The 17,843-nt window shown below is 36.8% G+C and overlaps 1 protein-coding gene across 1 annotated transcript in view; it reads right to left on the bottom strand.

Annotated features, from left to right (window-relative positions):
* The window catches only part of LOC122816359 (deleted in malignant brain tumors 1 protein-like), a 258,733-nt gene that overhangs the window by 184,986 nt on the left and 55,904 nt on the right, over positions 1 to 17,843 (bottom strand). Inside the window, exon 2 of the mRNA XM_044089106.1 lies at positions 3,078 to 3,386. Within this exon, the coding sequence (XP_043945041.1) occupies positions 3,078 to 3,192 (115 nt within the window). The 5' untranslated portion in view covers positions 3,193 to 3,386. The remainder of the gene's footprint in view (positions 1 to 3,077; positions 3,387 to 17,843) is intronic.

Genomic DNA, 17,843 nt, shown 5'->3' with positions numbered 1-17,843 from the left:
CTTTGGCATTAATGCCATTAGGGATGTTTTATGTAAATACAGTGAACATAAGGGTAGAGAGATAACATTATATGGACTATTAAATATTGTATTAAATAATAATATATTTCTTTTTAATGATGCTCTTTATTATCATATTACAGGTATTGTGATGAGGACACCTGTTGCAAATACATATGCTAATCTAACCTTAAATGAATGGGAAGAGAAATATGTTTATGAATGTCCTATTGAATTTAGACCTTATATTATGTTTTATAAGAGTTTTGTAGATGATGTGTTTTTTGTTTGGGGAAGCAGCCATGAGTTGTTGAATGAATTTCTTATATATTTAAATAATACCACGTTATTCTTGAAATGATTAGTTCATCAACAGAAGTACATTTTTAGATGAATATTTAAATTTAGTAGATTGCACTCTATCCACACAAATAAACAAGAAACCGACTCACAAATATAAATATTTGCATAGGAAAATCAAGCATCCCAGCCACACATTTAAAGGTGCAATTAAGAGACAGTTTTATAGAGCTAGTAGGTTGAACACTAATGATAATATATGTGCAGAACAAATGCATGACATGAACTTTGAGTTCCATCAAAGGTGTTATGATTCTAAATTATTGATGGAAGAAGAAAGATTAGTTCTTGAACAATTAAAAAGCACAGCTAGCCCTTACTTTTCAGTGCTACATAGTAACACTGATGTTTACAAAAATAGAAATGCTAGTAACTTTTTGCGATACACTACTACTTATTGTATATGCACCAGTGATGTTAGAAAAATTATACTGAATAATTGGGGCATTTTAACAGCCCTACCAGAATTAAATAATATCATTACACCTAGCCCTAAATTTGCTTATAAAAATTCATCAAATTTAAAAAACAAATTATGTTAGAAAGATTTTCGGCAGAAAACACAAAATAAATTGGAATTAAATAAATAAAATATCCATGTTTAAACTGTTCTGTATGTAGTATTATATGCAAAAGTAATATATTTGTACATCCCATTACACATAAGTCATTTAACTTCAATTGTATGGCAAATTGTCATACCACTAATATTGTTTATCTAGCGACTTGTAAACAATCCCCAAGTTTCTATGTTGGAAAACTAATTAGAAAATGATGTGAACATATTATCGAACATAGATCAGATATTAAAAGATGTATTTTGACAAATGCAATAGCAAAACACGTTGTAAAATCAAATAACACACATAATTTTGTATTCAGAGTTATAGATATATGTTTCCCTAGTATGATAGGGGATGATAAAAATAATGATCTAGAGATGAAAGAATACAATTGGATTGTTAAACTACAAGCTGATAGTGCTCCCGGTATAAATTCTACAGTATCTATTAAACCGATTTTAAAGCGTAAACAGCTATGTCTTAAGAAATCATTTATTTTATGTTTTAATAATATGTTATTTTTGCAGAATGTTTTATCCCTTTAAAGTAGACCCTGTTATTTAACTAGATTATTTTGTTGTTATCCAGTTGGCTGTCTCATTAATTATGCATTTATTAGTTTTATTTAAATAGTAATGTGTTTAACTGTCTTTCATCAAACTGAGGAAGGAGTAATCTGAAAGCTCTGTGGTTTGGAACTATGCTGTTACTTGAAACTGTTTTTATTGATTTTTAAAATAAATCTTTTGGACGTAACTTGGCCATTCTTTATTTGCTTGTATTGGACTGCTTTTATGAACTGCAAGTATATTACAAGCTTTCTTTTTTTCTGATTTGGATTTATGTTATTGTACTACACACTCTATAAGGTAAGGATTTTGATAGGCTACCAGCTCCACAAGTGCAACACCCCAGTGCATTCCTCATTCACCAGGACTACAGGAGGACTACAATTGAGTTTCCATCAAGGTTGACTTCATTAGCTATTGTTGGGTTCACCAGAAGAAAGAATATACTTGAGATACCTAGAAGAAGCAGTCAGGAGATCAAGGGGACTGGGTCAGCTGCAGATGCTCAGAAAAAGTCAAAGGATTGTAAAGTTCTTGGAGGGGAGAAAAAATAAGAATTATAAAAACAGAGTGGTCAGAGTAGCATATTTGTACACACATTAGTGTATATGTGCGTGTGTGTGTGTGTGTGTGTGTGTGTGTGTGTGTGTGTGTGTGTGTGTGTGTGTCTTTTATCAAGGTAATCAGCATCCAAAGCACAGCAGTTATTTATTTTTCAAAATATATTACTAAGTTGGGTAGTGGCACAGAACATTTTTTGCATTAATCTGTATGCCATTAACTAGTAATTATATACCCCACTGTACCTTGTGTATCTACAGATCTAGAATAACAAGTTACTTGGCAGCCCTTGTACTGACCTGTCGCTGTTCCAGTTATCCTTCTTCCTGACTTTATGGTGAAACAGGTGACCAGTTTAATGAACTTTTTGTCATACAGAGAGGAAACAACAGACAGATTGTTTTGTTTGTGATAGGGGCTGCTGTTCTTTCAATTCCCCATGATTTTTTTTTTAAGAATGAGTGTGGGGAATTAAGAGGAGTGACAGCCCTCTTACAAATGGAAGTAACGAAAGAAATGTCTATAATGTGAGGTCTATTGTTCTAAATGAATGCCCAATAGTATTTCTCCTTTCCAATTTTGCTTGACTGCCTATGCTATGACAGCATAATCTATAGCAATTAAAATGTCTATCGACCAGCTAGCTTAATATATAGAATTATTTATTTATTTTAACTTTACTAAGCAGATAGCTGGACTGTGTACATGGACTTTTTCCAACCACTCCCTGTACTGACGTGCAGTGATAATTTGTACTGATAACTTAATAAATTTAACATCATTCTTGATGCACATTGAACATTCAGTGTCATTGCTACATGTATGTTAGGAATAAAGTAGAAATACATTTTGAGCAATAGGTCTCATTGATGCATATACCTTAAGAATATGGTTAAAAGAAGTCATATTTGAAAAAAAAGTTTTATGTCACTGCTGGAAATACATTAGAGTTGAAAGACATTTGGAAGTTTAAAGACCATTTGAATGAGGTTTAGAAGTTTAGTTAAAAAAAACATATAAATACCTGCACATTGAACTCCAGCATCTTCATGATGTTTGCAGTTATGCTTTTGCCATCCAGAGAAGGAACAATGTTTCAGTGAAGATTCAGATCCTGTACAGTTTACATCATCCATCATTATTGTCCCATTTCCTTGTCCATAGTGAGCACTTCCGGGTGCTGAAATGGCAGTTCCACATCCCAGTTCTCTACAAACAACATTAGCATCACTTATGTCCCAGCCATGATCACACACTGTCCCCCACTCACTATTATTATAGACTTCCACTCTTCCAGAGCATGGATATGAGCCATTTACCAGTCGCAGTTCAGCTAAAACACAGCATTTTGGTAAAACAAAAATAGTTAGTGAAAGTATTTGTTTCACTGTCATTTAGATATTTAAACACTGGAAAGGGCATTTCTTTCTTCTGGTCACAGTAATTTATATGTTTACAAGCTGAAAAAGGCGCTATCTAGACAGCCGAGAACTTCTTCATTTATCCTCATTGCAAACTAACTTCAAAAGAAAATATTCAAGAGGCTTCTCAAGTTAATGGTAGTCAATCTTGCGCTCTCGTGTATATCTATAATGCTCTTGAAGAAACTAAGTTTGCATGTAAATACACTTACTACGAAAGATATTTAAGAAATCACTATAGCAGTAAATCATAAGATTTCAGTTATATCACTCTTTATATGAGCCATTCTGTACCGTGATATTCTAATATGAACGCTTTCTTCTTTCTTTACAGTCACGAACATAGGCATCATGTTGGAATACACTACTTCAGCTATAACTTGGCTCCTCTACATATCCTACAATGACACATGCTCTACTCTTTTATTTGAAGCAAAACTCCCTCAGAAGGAAAGACATGGTAGACTGTTAGCCCTTTGTATATGTTATTAAATAATATGTCAGCTGGGTATAGAGGGTGCAGGTTATATATATTTGCACTAACATATCCTCAGGGGGTTAGAGTTCAAAAGCAAGGAGTTAATGATTCTACTCTACAGATCCTTGGCCAGAATATACCTTAAATGATGTGTGAAGTTCTGGGTAACATACAAAGAAAAGGACATAAAACTACCAGACGCAAGCAAGATGAAAGATAACTGATAGATCTATGAAATGGTAGGGAAGGAAAATGGCCTGAAACTAGTGGATGCAAAGTTCTCCCTTCTGACCAGAAGGGATGGGTGTTTAGTACTGGTATACAAGAACATCTCCAGGAGATTTCAAAAGTCATTTGATCAGGAAGGACAAAAATGAAATTGGGTACTGGTAGAAAATTTAAGTAGTAACTGCTTCTTAGATATCTGTAAATACTTTTTCACAGATGAAATTCTGGTCCTGTGGAATGTATTATCAAAACAGATGTTCGGGAAGGAATTTGCAGAGTGATTCAAGAGTGAATGGGACAGTGAGGAAAAAGGGTAACGGAGGTAGAATGATAAATGCACTTAAAAGGGCAGACTAGAAAGGCATATTTTTTCGTTCTTCCATTGAGCAGATGTAATGCAATTTCTCACAGGAACAATGAATTATAGTAATGAAAATCAGAGGTATTTAAATTTAATATTAAAGTTGATTTAAAATGTATAGCTTACAGTTTTTGTATTCATATAGAGTAAGAGAAGATGTTTGCTGTAAATTCACTGGAACTAAAACAGCTTATTACCAAATAAATGGTTTAGAATTTAAGCAATGAAATGCCATTGATCCTCCAATGGATCAAAGGCTATTGAAAGTCTGATAGATAGTATTTAGAAGAGATACAGTTTTAACATACTTCTAGTAATGTAAATGTTGTGATAGAAATACCAGCAGATAAGAAAAATAAACACAGAATCTTTAAGTCTGTAAAATGAGACACCACTTGGTAGAGATACTATTTAGCCATCAAAATTACCATAGTCATAAGAATGTCTAGATAAAATAAAGTACAGAAACAATCCTGTTTTCATATAATTTTTCTTTGATCTTACTACAAACTTTTCTTGGTTTTGGAATTTGAAATAAGTAATAAACTATTTCATAATTACATCAGTGCTAAGGTGCAGACAGTGCTTTCCTGTGCAATCTGAAGAAAGCAACAGAGACAGCTAAGAAAGAGGAGAGGATGACAAAATGATTATCTGTCAGGATTCTGAACGATTCAATGGCTGAAAGTATTCTAGCACAGACAGACAGCAGAAGACAACAGACACAGAAACAGCTAAGATGGAGGAGACGACAACAGAGACGACTAAGAAAGGAGAAGACAACAGAATGATTTCCTATCAGGATTCTGAACGATTCAACTGCTGACAGAGTTCTTGCACAGACAGATGGCAGAAGATAACAGGATACTACAGAGACAGAGGACAAGAACACAAAGTCCTTTTCCATCTAGATTTTGACTGACTCATTGTACTATGTGGATTTCTGCAGCTTCTCAGGATTGGAGAGAATGGTGGAATTAATTTGCCAGCTACCTGGCCATTGCTTTATTCATCACAATGTAGTGACTGCAGTCAGGAAATCCTTCTGTATATCAAAATTAGTCAGCAAGTCTGTTTTGTCCAAAACCAAGGAAGTAATTGTTCCCCTGTACTCTGCCCTTGTTAGCTCCACAATAGAATATAATGCACCCTTTGGCATGTATCTCACTAAACATATCAAAAAACTTGAAAAACTGCAGAAGTTCCTAACAAGAAGAATCTTGGGACTCAAAAATCTTAGCTGTCAGGAAAGGCAGAGTTATACTTCTGGTAATCAGTGCCATTCAGACACTGATGCAAAGTCCTGTGCCTTGTTTTCTGTGCAGTCAGGAAATCTATTATCTGAGACCTCCTTTTTCAAGATATGTCAAACAGTACAGCCTACACTAGAACAGGGAATAAAATTACATTTAGAGATAGTTTTATCATGCGGTAACCCTCCCTTGCAAGTCAGTCAGTGTGATTCCCTTTCAGCCTTCAAAGATAGCTTAGAAAATTAGATGACTATCCCAAAAACAGTCCAGGACTTGCAGGCATTACCGTGCTTGAAAAGGTTGGTAGATCCTGATGGCAGTTATTAGCAAAGCACACAGACATCCTCAGGTCTGATAACCTTGTATTTTTTCTGATTCCTTTGAAGGAACCTTATATTCTTTTTGATTCCTTTGAAGGATTGGAGTGTCTGATTTTGATTGCTCTGCTACTGCAGGGAATTAGGCTGATTTATTTTGAGATTATCTGCCATCTGCAGGGGGTGGAGACAAACATTTTAGACAACCAGAGAGTTCCTCAGTTCAGCACTGTTCAACACTGAACCACTAATAATTCTCTAAATCACAATCTGGAGAAGATAAAAGAAAATTAGAATGAAGGAGAAGAAGAAAGAAAGCCAATTTCCATATGAATTCTGACTGATTATATGCACTGTACGGTCACACATGGCTTCCCAGAACCAGGTTTGCAATGTAACAGCCTTTGGTGTTTGCAGGTGGTTACACATGCCAATTACCTTAACATGACTTAAGAACAGATTAAGATGAGTGACTGATTTTAACTGGACAGCTTCTGATGGAACAGAACCTTTTAAAGATTAAATAGCAGGAAGTCTGCTTCATTGTAGCACTGTGTGTGTGTGTGTGTGTGTGTGTGTGTGTGTGTGTGTGTGTGTGTGTGTGTCTATAAATATACATATATATATATATATATATATATATTATATATATATATATTTATTTATTTTTTTTTTGCAATTCACATTGTTGGCACTCATTTGTAAGACTCAATTGAATTGATACATACAATGAGCAAAGGGCCTTCTGTGTGAACACTGTTGTGGGATAGTTCCAGCTAAGGGAAGTGAGTGTTTTATGATTAGGGTAAGGGTTAGGTAAGGGGACAGATATAGTGTGTGTGTGTGTGTGTGTGTGTGTGTGTGTGTGTGTGTGTGTGTGTGTGTGTGTGTGTGTGACTTCTTGGTGAGTGTCTCGGCTTGTGTTGTGTTGTGGTAGTGTTAAGGAAATTACTTTTCTGAGGTAAGCTGCACTTTAGGGTTATCATATATTATTAAGCTGGGCAGGAGGAGGGGGCAGGGAACCCTGGCTGCTTTCACACCCCATAGGAACTTTGAAAAATATTGTGCTTTTTTTAAAGATAGCACTCAACACACAGACAGACTTCTTTTCTTCCACCTGCCTTTTTTTCTAATTCAAATCTAGCACTTCGGGTGATCGTGGGATAAGCAAGTGGAAATATTGATTTTAGGTGATTTAGTCACATTTATTCATGTTGATGTGACACCCTAACCCTGTGTGTTAAAATGGGATTGGTAATGATGACAATGACTTCAAGTGATGCAGTGCATGGAAGTGGTCTTGCTGGTTGCCTTTTCTAGATCGGTTATTTACTACTTATTAATTTGCCCTTTGATAACCGTGAAAGTCGGACTGAGCCAATGGCTCATTTTCAGTGGAGGCCCATGGAGAAAAACTCTGCAACAGATTCAGAAACATTTAAACACTAGTTCAGTGACTATACACAAGAAGAGAAAGCCTGACAACCAATGAAATATTTTATTAATTGAAGAGAAGGGCACCATAAAAACATTTTACTGTGGCTAATAAGTAATTATATACAAGGGGCAACAATTCCCACAACAAATAAAAACACAAAGAGACTGAAATACATTTACAGCAAAATTAGCAATATTATATGTACTGCAAGTAGCAAGACACACTGCAGAACTGGATAACATCTATCAAGCAAACTAATAGTTACTGAATGTACTGCCTATATTTCTAATAATGTATGGAGGTAAAAATAATAGAGTATTCTGCTGGAAAAATAGACAGAGGAATAGAATGTGATGAGGAATAATAAGCCAGATGGGAAATTAAGGGCATTGAGAGAGATCTGATTATTACTAGAAAGATGACAATGTTGTAGAAGGACACATGAGGGGAAAATAGATAGTAGTAAGTTTTGGCTGAAGAGGTATAAGAGCATACATTAATAGTATGATATCATTAAAGTGAGAGCTTCTTTTGATGTTACACCATTACGACATACTAAGATATGGGGTGTTAGAAAATGTAGGGTGAGAAAGGCATAGTTATATGAAGTATGTGGTCATGCACCTGCTTTGAGGGTTGTACATGCACAGTTCCAGGTATCAGATAGATTTTTTTAGATTGGTCTTGAAACTGGAAAGGTTGCTAGTATGTTTAAAAAATAAAGGCATAGAGTTACAGGAGTGGGCTATGTAGCTGGAACAGATAAAGGTTCCTACTGATAGGTGTGGTTTGTAGATAGTGAGGAGCATTTTGTTTCCAGATTGAAGTGGCCTACCAGGGGTGTATGAGTTCATTAATTTGAGTAGGGCTTTTTTTATTCTGGTTTGTATATTAATTTGTGGACTAGATGTAGTTGTGTGCAAAATATATGTTTGTATAATTCAAGCCAGTCAGACTGTTTTAGGGTTAAGCAGTGATGGATTCTGTTTGATGAGTTAGTGGCAAATGTTGATATTTTATTATAGCACTGGTTTAGTTAATTTTGCTGTTTTATTGTAGCATATGTTTAGTTTATCTTGCTGTTTTTATACCGATGGTTTAGTTTATTTTGGATGGAAGCTTAAAGGTTAAGTAATACTGGGGAACCATATAATAAAGCAGAGAGTAGGAGTGTGGAGGCCAGGAGTTTCCTGGATGAGTCAGTTAAGTAGCATTTTGTTCTGTAGAGTGCCCCTAATGTTTAGTGAGCTGTTTTGATAACGTGTTGCACATGTAAGTCAAATTTCTGGTTATCATCAATTGTTACGCCAAGTAGCTTGGTATGGGAGATGACCTTTATAGGGGTATTATCAGAAGTTGTTAGCAGCATCTGCTTTTAGATTTTGTAGAAGCTGGGAGTTATTCAGTCAGCTTTCACCTGATGAAAATTTGATTTTTTATAATAATTTCCAGCAATCATAGCAAGCCCTGCAGTGTTCTGTGAATCCACATAATTTCTCCTACATCTCTTATTCACATACAGTGTTTGGTGGGTGGAAAACAACTTGACCTGGGTCCAGTCATGTGAAAAGGTTAATGTCATTCAGTTCAGGTTTTTTTTCTTTGCAAAATTTACAAACAGAAAAATGCATCCACTCTGTGCTTTAGCTTCTTACTCTATTTGCCTTAATGTCTGTCCCATTATCTGTCAGTGCACAGTGTATCTGAACCACTGCAATGTACCATGCTTCAGTCATTGACTTTCTGGGTTGTTTTTCCTTCTTGTTTCTTCCCAAATATAGTTCAACAGAAAGACATATAAGTAACTGTACCACTTACAAGTGATATCTCAGATGTCAACCAAACCTTAAAAGTAAGACCATTATACTGACTTTCTGCTCATCGCTGTTTCTGCAAAACTGCTTCATGCATTACGTGAATTTCTAAATTTCACCATGCAACAGCACACTGTGACCCAAGAAAGGTAACACTAAAAGGCACTCAGTCATGTACCTTAAAAAAACTTTCCTAGTCAAAAGAAGTTTCCAAGTTTTTTTTTTTTTTTTTGCTGGTAATAAATAAATACTAAAATAGCATCTTTGGTCACTGTTATGACTACACAATCCCATGTACAAATGGGAAAAAAGGGTTTTGTGCCAATGCCAGTATTACTGGGACTGTTACAAAAGACTTCAGAAATCAGTTCTACACCTACCATCCTCACAACTGATCTGATGCACACACAAATGCATGGTTTCCTTTTTACTGGGAATGACACAAAACTCAGGGTTTGAAAGGATTTGAGAAAGAACTTCTACAGCTATCATCCTTAGAAGTCATCATATGCTTATATGGAAGCTAAGATTCATTGTGTAGCTGTTTAGTTAAAGGAAATATATTAGGAACCATCCTGAAAGATTGAACAGCTATCGAATAATCATACTGTGTAAGTCTGGTTCAATTTATATAACTTATATTTGCCAAACCTTGTACTTAGCATCATCCAAGTTATTATTTAATACATCTTACATCTTTAATATTTCCTGTGCATTGCACATTTTCTTGTATCCCCTCAATGATTTTGCTATGCTTTCTGTGTACCACAATTGTTTTTACAAACTTCCTAATTGTACAGCAATAAATAAACTACCAAATTAAATGATTTTCTATATTTGTTTTCTAAAAAAAATAGCCTTAAGCAGCTTCTAAATGGATTAACATTGTGGACTATAAATCCTAGACTCAAACTTCCCAAAACCTTCAGTAACAAAAGCTATATTATACAAATACATGCCTATGCTTACTAACATTCTACAACTCTAAGCCCCGTCTTTAAGAGCGCTATTTTATAATTTTCTTCCAAGAAAATGCACAATCACTACAGAATGTGAACTACCTGATTAAAGACAAGGGAAATTCATGGAATATGCTACATTTGTCCAGCTCATTCATTTAAACTATATATATTTTTAATTTTTATATTCACTAGCTAGTATTGTTAGCTTTATTTAGTGTTCTGCTTTCAAAAATTTACTTTTATTTTTCTCATATATCAAAAGTAAAATGATAGAATAATCTTAGCAATGATTACAACCTTTAATAACAATAATAGTTGTAATTTATGGAATATCAGAAAATAACTTCATTACAAGTAAAGTGGTGCAGTGGTGCAGTAGTTAACATTGTTGCCTTACAACAAGAGGTTCTCTGGTTCTCACCAGACCTCTGCTGAAAATAGGATCTGTCCTAGTTGGACTTTCCCAGTCAACAAATAACCACTAATTAGTTGACATGCCTATGTCTTCCACATTTGCTCGGATTTTTTTTTTTGCTCCTTTTTATAAGGATAGAAAATTCTTTGTGAAGCCCTCTTCAGCTTAGTTCATCATCATCATCATCATCATCATCATCATCCCCTTTTTCCCATTTACATGGGGTTGGGGTATCGTATTAACTGTCACCATCTCTCTCGATTCAGTGCCACTCTCCTGCCTTCTTCAACACTCATGCCTGACTGTCGCAGATCTTCTTTCACACAATCCATCCACCTCTTTGCTGGACGCCCTCGCTTCTTCTTACCTTCTTCCTGTCTGTCCCAAATCTCCCTCACCAGATTGTCTTCTGCTTTTCTACACATGTGCCCATACCATCGTAATCTGTTTTCTTTGATCTTTTCTGCAATTGGAGATACTTTGGCTTCTGCTCTTATGTTCTCATTTCTTCGCCTGTCCCTCAGTGTGCATCCTACCACCTTTCTCAGGCACTTCATTTCCATCACCTCTAGCTTCTTCAACTGTTCTGCCTTTACTGCCCAGGTTTCTGTACCATACAGTAGTACTGGTCGCACCACTGTCTTGTACACCTTACTTTTCAGCTTCTTTGGCATTCTTTTGTCATATACTACACCTGATACTCTATGCCAGTTGGCTGCAGCCCCTCTGATTCTAGCTTTGACCTCTTCATTCAGACTACCCTTCTCCTCAACCACCCCTCCCAAATACTTGAAGCTGTTTACCTGTTCCACTATCTTCCCATCTATCTCTATTCTCAGCTTCTTCTGATTTCCCCAATCTGCTGCCATTACCACTGTCTTATCTCTGCTTAGTTTCATCCCATGTGCCTTCAGATTTGCATTCCATTCTCCTATCCTTTGCTGAAGTTCTAGATCAGAGTCTGCCTGTACTGCCACATCGTCTGCATACAGCAGCTTTGTTGCTCTGACCCCTCCAGCCTGTTTGCTGATGTAGTCCATTACCAGTATGAACAGCAGTGGGCTCAGAGCTGAACCCTGGTGTACACCCACTTCCACTGGGAACCCCTCAGTGAGGCCAAACACTGTTCGTACTTGAGTCACTGGGTCCTTGTACATAGCCTGTACTAATTCTACCAATGTTTCTGGGACTTCAAACCACTGCAGTACTGCCCAGATCAGCTTTCTTGGGACCTTGTCATATGCTTTCTCCAAGTCTAGGAAAGCCCAGTTTGACTCTCTCCTCTTCTCTAGTTTCTTCTCAAGTATCTGTCTCAATGTAAACATTGGGTCAATTGTGCTGCATCCTGATCTGAATCTGAACTGTTCATCTCCCATCTTACATTCTACTATTCTGCGTATCCATTTATCAATCACCCTCTCCAGAACTTTCATGCAATGTGGTAGGAGTTTGATGCCTCTGTACTGTCCACAGTTGTGGATGTCCCCTTTGTTCTTGTACACTGGCACGAGTATGCTTATTCTCCAGTCATCTGGAATACGCCTTTCTCTCCACACTGCAATTAGTACCCTCAGGAGCCATTCTCCCCTAGCTCACCCAGCATCTTTATCATATCTGATGTGACCTCATCTGAGCCTGCTGCTTTCCCTGACTTCATTTTCCTTAGTGCTGCTCTTACTTCTTCTAAGCTGGGCTCCTCTTCTGCTGTCATTGTAGGCTGTTTCTGGGGCAGTACCACTTCTGTGGGGTTTTCTTCATTCAGAAGCTGCTGGAAATACTCCTTCCATCTGCCTTTGATGTCCTGTGGGCTGGTAAACAGGTTGTTGCTGGAATCCCTTATGAAGGGTGTCTGACTATCTTCTTTATCTTTCTGTCTTTGCCTTGCAACCTGGTACAGTTTCTTTGTGCCCCTTACTAAGTCACTTTCCAGAAGCTGATAGAGTGCCTCTGATGCCCTGTTCTTTGCTATTGCAACTTCTTTCTTAGTTTCTTTGTTAGCCAACCAGTAGTCCTTCCTAGCTTGGTCAGTCTTTTCAATCTCCCACTTCTTCCTGCACTCCTTCTTTCTTTTGATTACTTCCTGCACTTCTGCATTCCACCACCAGTTTTCCTTATGTACCTTATTTCCATACCTGGCTCGGCCACATATCTTTTCTGTAGTCCTAACACATGCTGTTTTTAGGCGCTGCCACTCTTCTTCAACTCCACCTATTTCCTCCTCTTCTTGGGGTGCGAGAACCCTGAGTAATTCCTTGAACTGCTGTACTTTCTCTCCAGTCAACTTCCAGGTTTTCAGCCTGGTCTCTGTTGACCTTAGAGCCTTCTCTGACCACTGCTTGCAGCTGATTGTGGCAACTACTGGTTTATGCTGTGAACCGAATGTTTCACTGGAGATGACTTTGCAATCATGGATTCTACCCCAGTGCCTTTTCCTTACTAGGAGGAAGTCTACCTGAGTTGCATGTTGGCTACTCTTGTATGTGATCTTGTGACTGTCTCTCTTTCTGAACCATGTGTTGGCTACTATCAAGCCATTTGCCAGACAGAAGTCAGCTTAGTTCATAGATAATTATTAGACTAAGTAGCTATGAATACCAAATGTATTGGATAGGTTATGATACCACTCATTTTAAAAAGTATGTAACTTGGGACAGAATGTTTTTTATTTGGACATAGCTGGCAGACCAGGGGTAAATTTATGGTTCTCCATCCACTGATTTAAGTTGTGCTTGATTAAGTGGAGGGTGAAGCCCTGCTTCACATTAGACTGTTGTACTGAATGTATCTGTGCGTCCGCTATTCTGTATCTGAGGCACTTCTGTCTCATTTTTATTCTTCTGATTTTTTTTAATTCACTGTACATTGTTATTTTTTTAAATAAGATAAAGTAAACTCATAGTAAAACATAAACACAAGGTACAAGGTGAGGGATACACATTCACAGGCAGAATCTAGTACAGATAATCAGTGTGCTGTTACAAGGCAATTCATATAAACTTTTAGAAAAAAAGTAAAAAAAAAACATGAAGATTAATTTATGACAGACTGAGAAACAAGAGTAGAAAACACAAAAAAAGTACATAAATTTAATTGCTTAAAAGAAATAATATATGTACAAGAAAACAAAAACACGTTACTAATCAGATATGCATCGTACCAGGAAGTAGCCATACATAATGGAGGGAGATATGTACTGAGCCTTCTAAAAATATGAAAGGCAAGCAGGATAATGAATAATGAAAAAAGAGGGACTGCCTTCTGAATTCTGTTATACTAAATGACATACTAAGTTGACATGTCTTTAGATTTTATAGGATGTGGAAGATAGGAATTAAAAAAACTGGGATTTAAAAAACTGCTCATTCTTTTACCCCATTTCACAAAAATAAAGAAAAAGACAGAGGGCAAACTCTGATGTAGTGATTCTAAAGAGAATCAGAATTTATCTATAATGAATTATGGTGTAAAGGTCCCTTCACAAGTCAAGATGGTTAACACCTCCTACACCATCACCTGCCAGTGTGTTTTGACTGCCCTGCTGTTGTAAAAATCCCCCACTTTCCATGCAGTAATCAAAAATTATGCATTCTGCAACCATTTCATAAAGATATTTAGACAAGTTGAAATAAAACTAATAAAACTACTTTGTTTTGAGGACACAGAGTTTGATAACATGGGTGCCATCTAAGTTGTCAAGGGCAAAATCATTCATATGTCAGTTTCCTGAGTTTGCCACTTGCACAGCTGGTGATTTCCACAGTTTTTCTGGGGGGTGACTTCACCACCCTAAAGTCCCATGTGGTCTTCACTCCCTTATTAATACTTGACTTACGGCTTTAAAGTGCTTCTGAGATCATACCACTTCTGAAATGAGTCAACTCAAATAATATTTTTGGTGGATTTGCTCTTAATAATTAGACTCACTCCTGGAACTTGTTTAGAGCACAGACACGTCAGCACTCTGAAGCAGACACATCTGTCTCCAATATAACAGCATCCTAAATGCCTTCACATTTATACAGTCCTATGCCAGATGGAGGAAATACAGTCCCACATCAGCTAATAATGTACTTGTACGTAAAGCACTCACTGTGAAGTCCAGAATAGCAACTGACTAATCCTTTATGTAGGCTTGACAGATCTTATGGCAAAACTTAAGCTTTACAGATTTAAATCCAGGTGTGTGGGAGCCTTGCACTGCATGCTTCCTCACCCTTAACATTCATTCAGAAGATACAATAGTTGTCTGATCCTAGAAAACACACTTAAATCCAACACTGGGGTTATAAAATATGTTAAGGTATAAGGCTCATGCATTTGGACAGTGAAAAGCATTTGGCACTCTAATGCTTTGTGATTGGATCTGACACCACCACTGAATGCAAAAACAATGCTCACTGGTAGAACTTAAGCCAAGCGGCTCTTATTTTGGGATATTTATGCTGCAGTTCATATTTGCATGTGATACTGCCCTCAGTCTTTAGGTCATCAGTGTTACAGACTGCCATGTTTGCCCATTCAACTTTACCAAGTGTGATACTACCACATTGTATCTAAGAGTTATATAAGATTAGCTGCTTAATGCTACTTTCAGCTTGTATCACAACCTGAAACATTACAGAATGCATAGTTGTATAATTAAACTTATAGTAGATGTTCTGCTACAGTAGCCTAAGCTATGAGGGTTCTACCTTGCTGCTACTAGCCAGCTTTACAAAGCTAAATGGTGCTCTCCCCATGTTCTGTCAAGAGCCTGAGAGGAGTTTGATGTAAAAGTTAGTTAGAGAGAGAACAGCTCAGATCTTGCTTGCTCCAAAAAGGGAGGCAATAGCTCTGAACGAAAAAAATGTAAGGAAATACAGCCAAAAAGGGAAAATATATACACAAAGGTATTTATATGTGCATCCATATATCTATCAATATATATATATATATATATATATATATATATATATATATATATATATATATAGATAGATATACAGACACACACACACACACACATACACACACACACACACACACACACACACACACACTGGCAAGACAACAAAAAAAGCAAAAAATTGGAAGTTGGAGGGAAGGTACGTCTACTGCAACAGTGATCTATTAGAACATCTGCTGTTATGGTAGATATACTTACACAACTATACTGTGTTCAGCATTAGATTATCATTGCATTAACTTCAGCTATATGGATAGAGTACCAAAGCTTAACAAGTAACAAGAGAAAATGACTTAATTATGAATCCAGGAGCCCTGGGAGAATAGTCCTAGCAAAGCCTGTTCTGGACCTGGTAAAAGACTCCAGGTTATACTGCTTTGTAAAGACATATGTAGAGGAATAAGTTGCTGTCTCTAGAATACTTCTAGAGTCTTCCCATTTCTAGAAAGTCACTGAAGAATCCAAATCACTGTTGGAATGGGTCATAACGCCGCCTAGCAGTAACACATTAAGGTGAAAATAAAAGGAAATAGCATGAGTCAACCACCTAGTAATAGTCTAGTTTGTTGTCCTTTCCTGTTTCCTTCATAGGACACAAATGCTTGGTTAGCTTTCCTGGAGGAATGAGTCTTTTCTAAGAATTATCTGAGATGCCTATGTACATCAAGAACCTGAAGACTTTTCCCTCCTTGTTTTTTGGGATCAGGAAAAAACACAGAGATAAATAGACTATATAAAGTTAAACTATGAGACCACGTTAGGCATAAAATAGAAATTAGTTATCAGGAGGAACCCTGTCTTTGTGAAAAAGTAGGTACTGCTCACTCATCATAAGAGCTTGCAACTCAGGTACTCTCCTAGTTGAAGTCTGGGAAATGACAAAAACAGTTTTTCATGCTAGCAAACTAAATTCAGCCTGATGAGATGATTCAACTAGAACAACAATATTAAGCTTTTCAAGGGCAGTGTTACGATACTAAGACAAACCCCCTCTTTTCTGTTTCTTGGTGGATGGACATGTAAAATCCTTTTCAAAAACTGCTTGACTTGTGGATAGTTAGAAACGCTGGATTCAAGGGCAGAAAAGGTGGACATGACCAAGAAATGAACCATGATATAGCAGAAAAAAGGACAGAGGGTAGTGATTCACTGAAATAATCAAGAATCAGAGGTAACTGTGCCTTAAGAGGGTCCTCTTTCTCTGAATTAAACTTTGAATAAAATCTTTTGCCCATCTGGTCTGCACATACTGTTTCTATTACTCCTTGAGATAACATTTGACCCAATAGAGGAGAAAGCAGGGATATTTGGATTACTGAGCAAGAGAGGATCCCCTGGAAAGAAGGTAGGGAATACCATTGCCAAGTATACCCCTGTTGAACAATTTTCAGAACCCAATTGTCTGCATGAATGTGGTGCCACAAGACAAGATGAAGACTCAGGGAGAGGAAGAGGTCACCAAAGTGGGTGGGGGGAAGCACAAAAAGAACAAAAGTCATTCATAATGTTTGGACTGCACTTGATTTTGAAATACTTTCCTTTCTTTTCCTTATGCAGGCTCCTTGCCATTTAAAAAACCACAACACTACTTGAATTACTTATTAAAAAATGGGAGCTGCGGTGGAAGAAATGTTTTATTTTCTTTAAAAAAGGAAGGTTGGAAGATGTTGGTTATTTCTTGGTTCAACTTTCCCATCTCATCAAACACCTATAGAACCTCAGCTGTAGAAGGGCCAAACAACAGAACTTTATCCAGGGGGAAATTTAAGATTCCAGTTTTAGCATCCTCAGGAATGCTTTCAGAAGATAACCAAGGAAATCTTCTTATGACTAATCTAAAAGCAGCAGCCCTGGAGTCAGTATCTATAGTACCATAAGAATACTTAAAAATGTCTGACCTGTCAGTGGGTCTGTGACGCTAAGCATCTTTTATATCTTGTTTTACCATAAAGGCTAGTTGAGGAACCAATGATTCAAAATATCTCTTTAAAGAGAAGCAGAAATAAAAGGGCCATTCAAGGAAATGTTTGCCTCTGAAGAGTGATAGTTACAAGTAAACATTGTCATGTTCTCTAAAGACAGAAGTAACATTTTCAACATGGGAGTCTAAAAGCAGAATAAGCTATTGTCACAAATTTGTCCAAAGCTTCTGCAGCCT

The sequence above is a fragment of the Protopterus annectens genome, chromosome 1.part1 (assembly GCF_019279795.1).
Source record: "Protopterus annectens isolate FY-2018-M chromosome 1.part1, PAN1.0, whole genome shotgun sequence".
NCBI classification, from domain to species: Eukaryota; Metazoa; Chordata; order Ceratodontiformes; family Protopteridae; genus Protopterus; species Protopterus annectens.
Note: the sequence above shows the minus strand (reverse complement) of the source record. Positions and strands in the feature narration are given on the sequence as shown.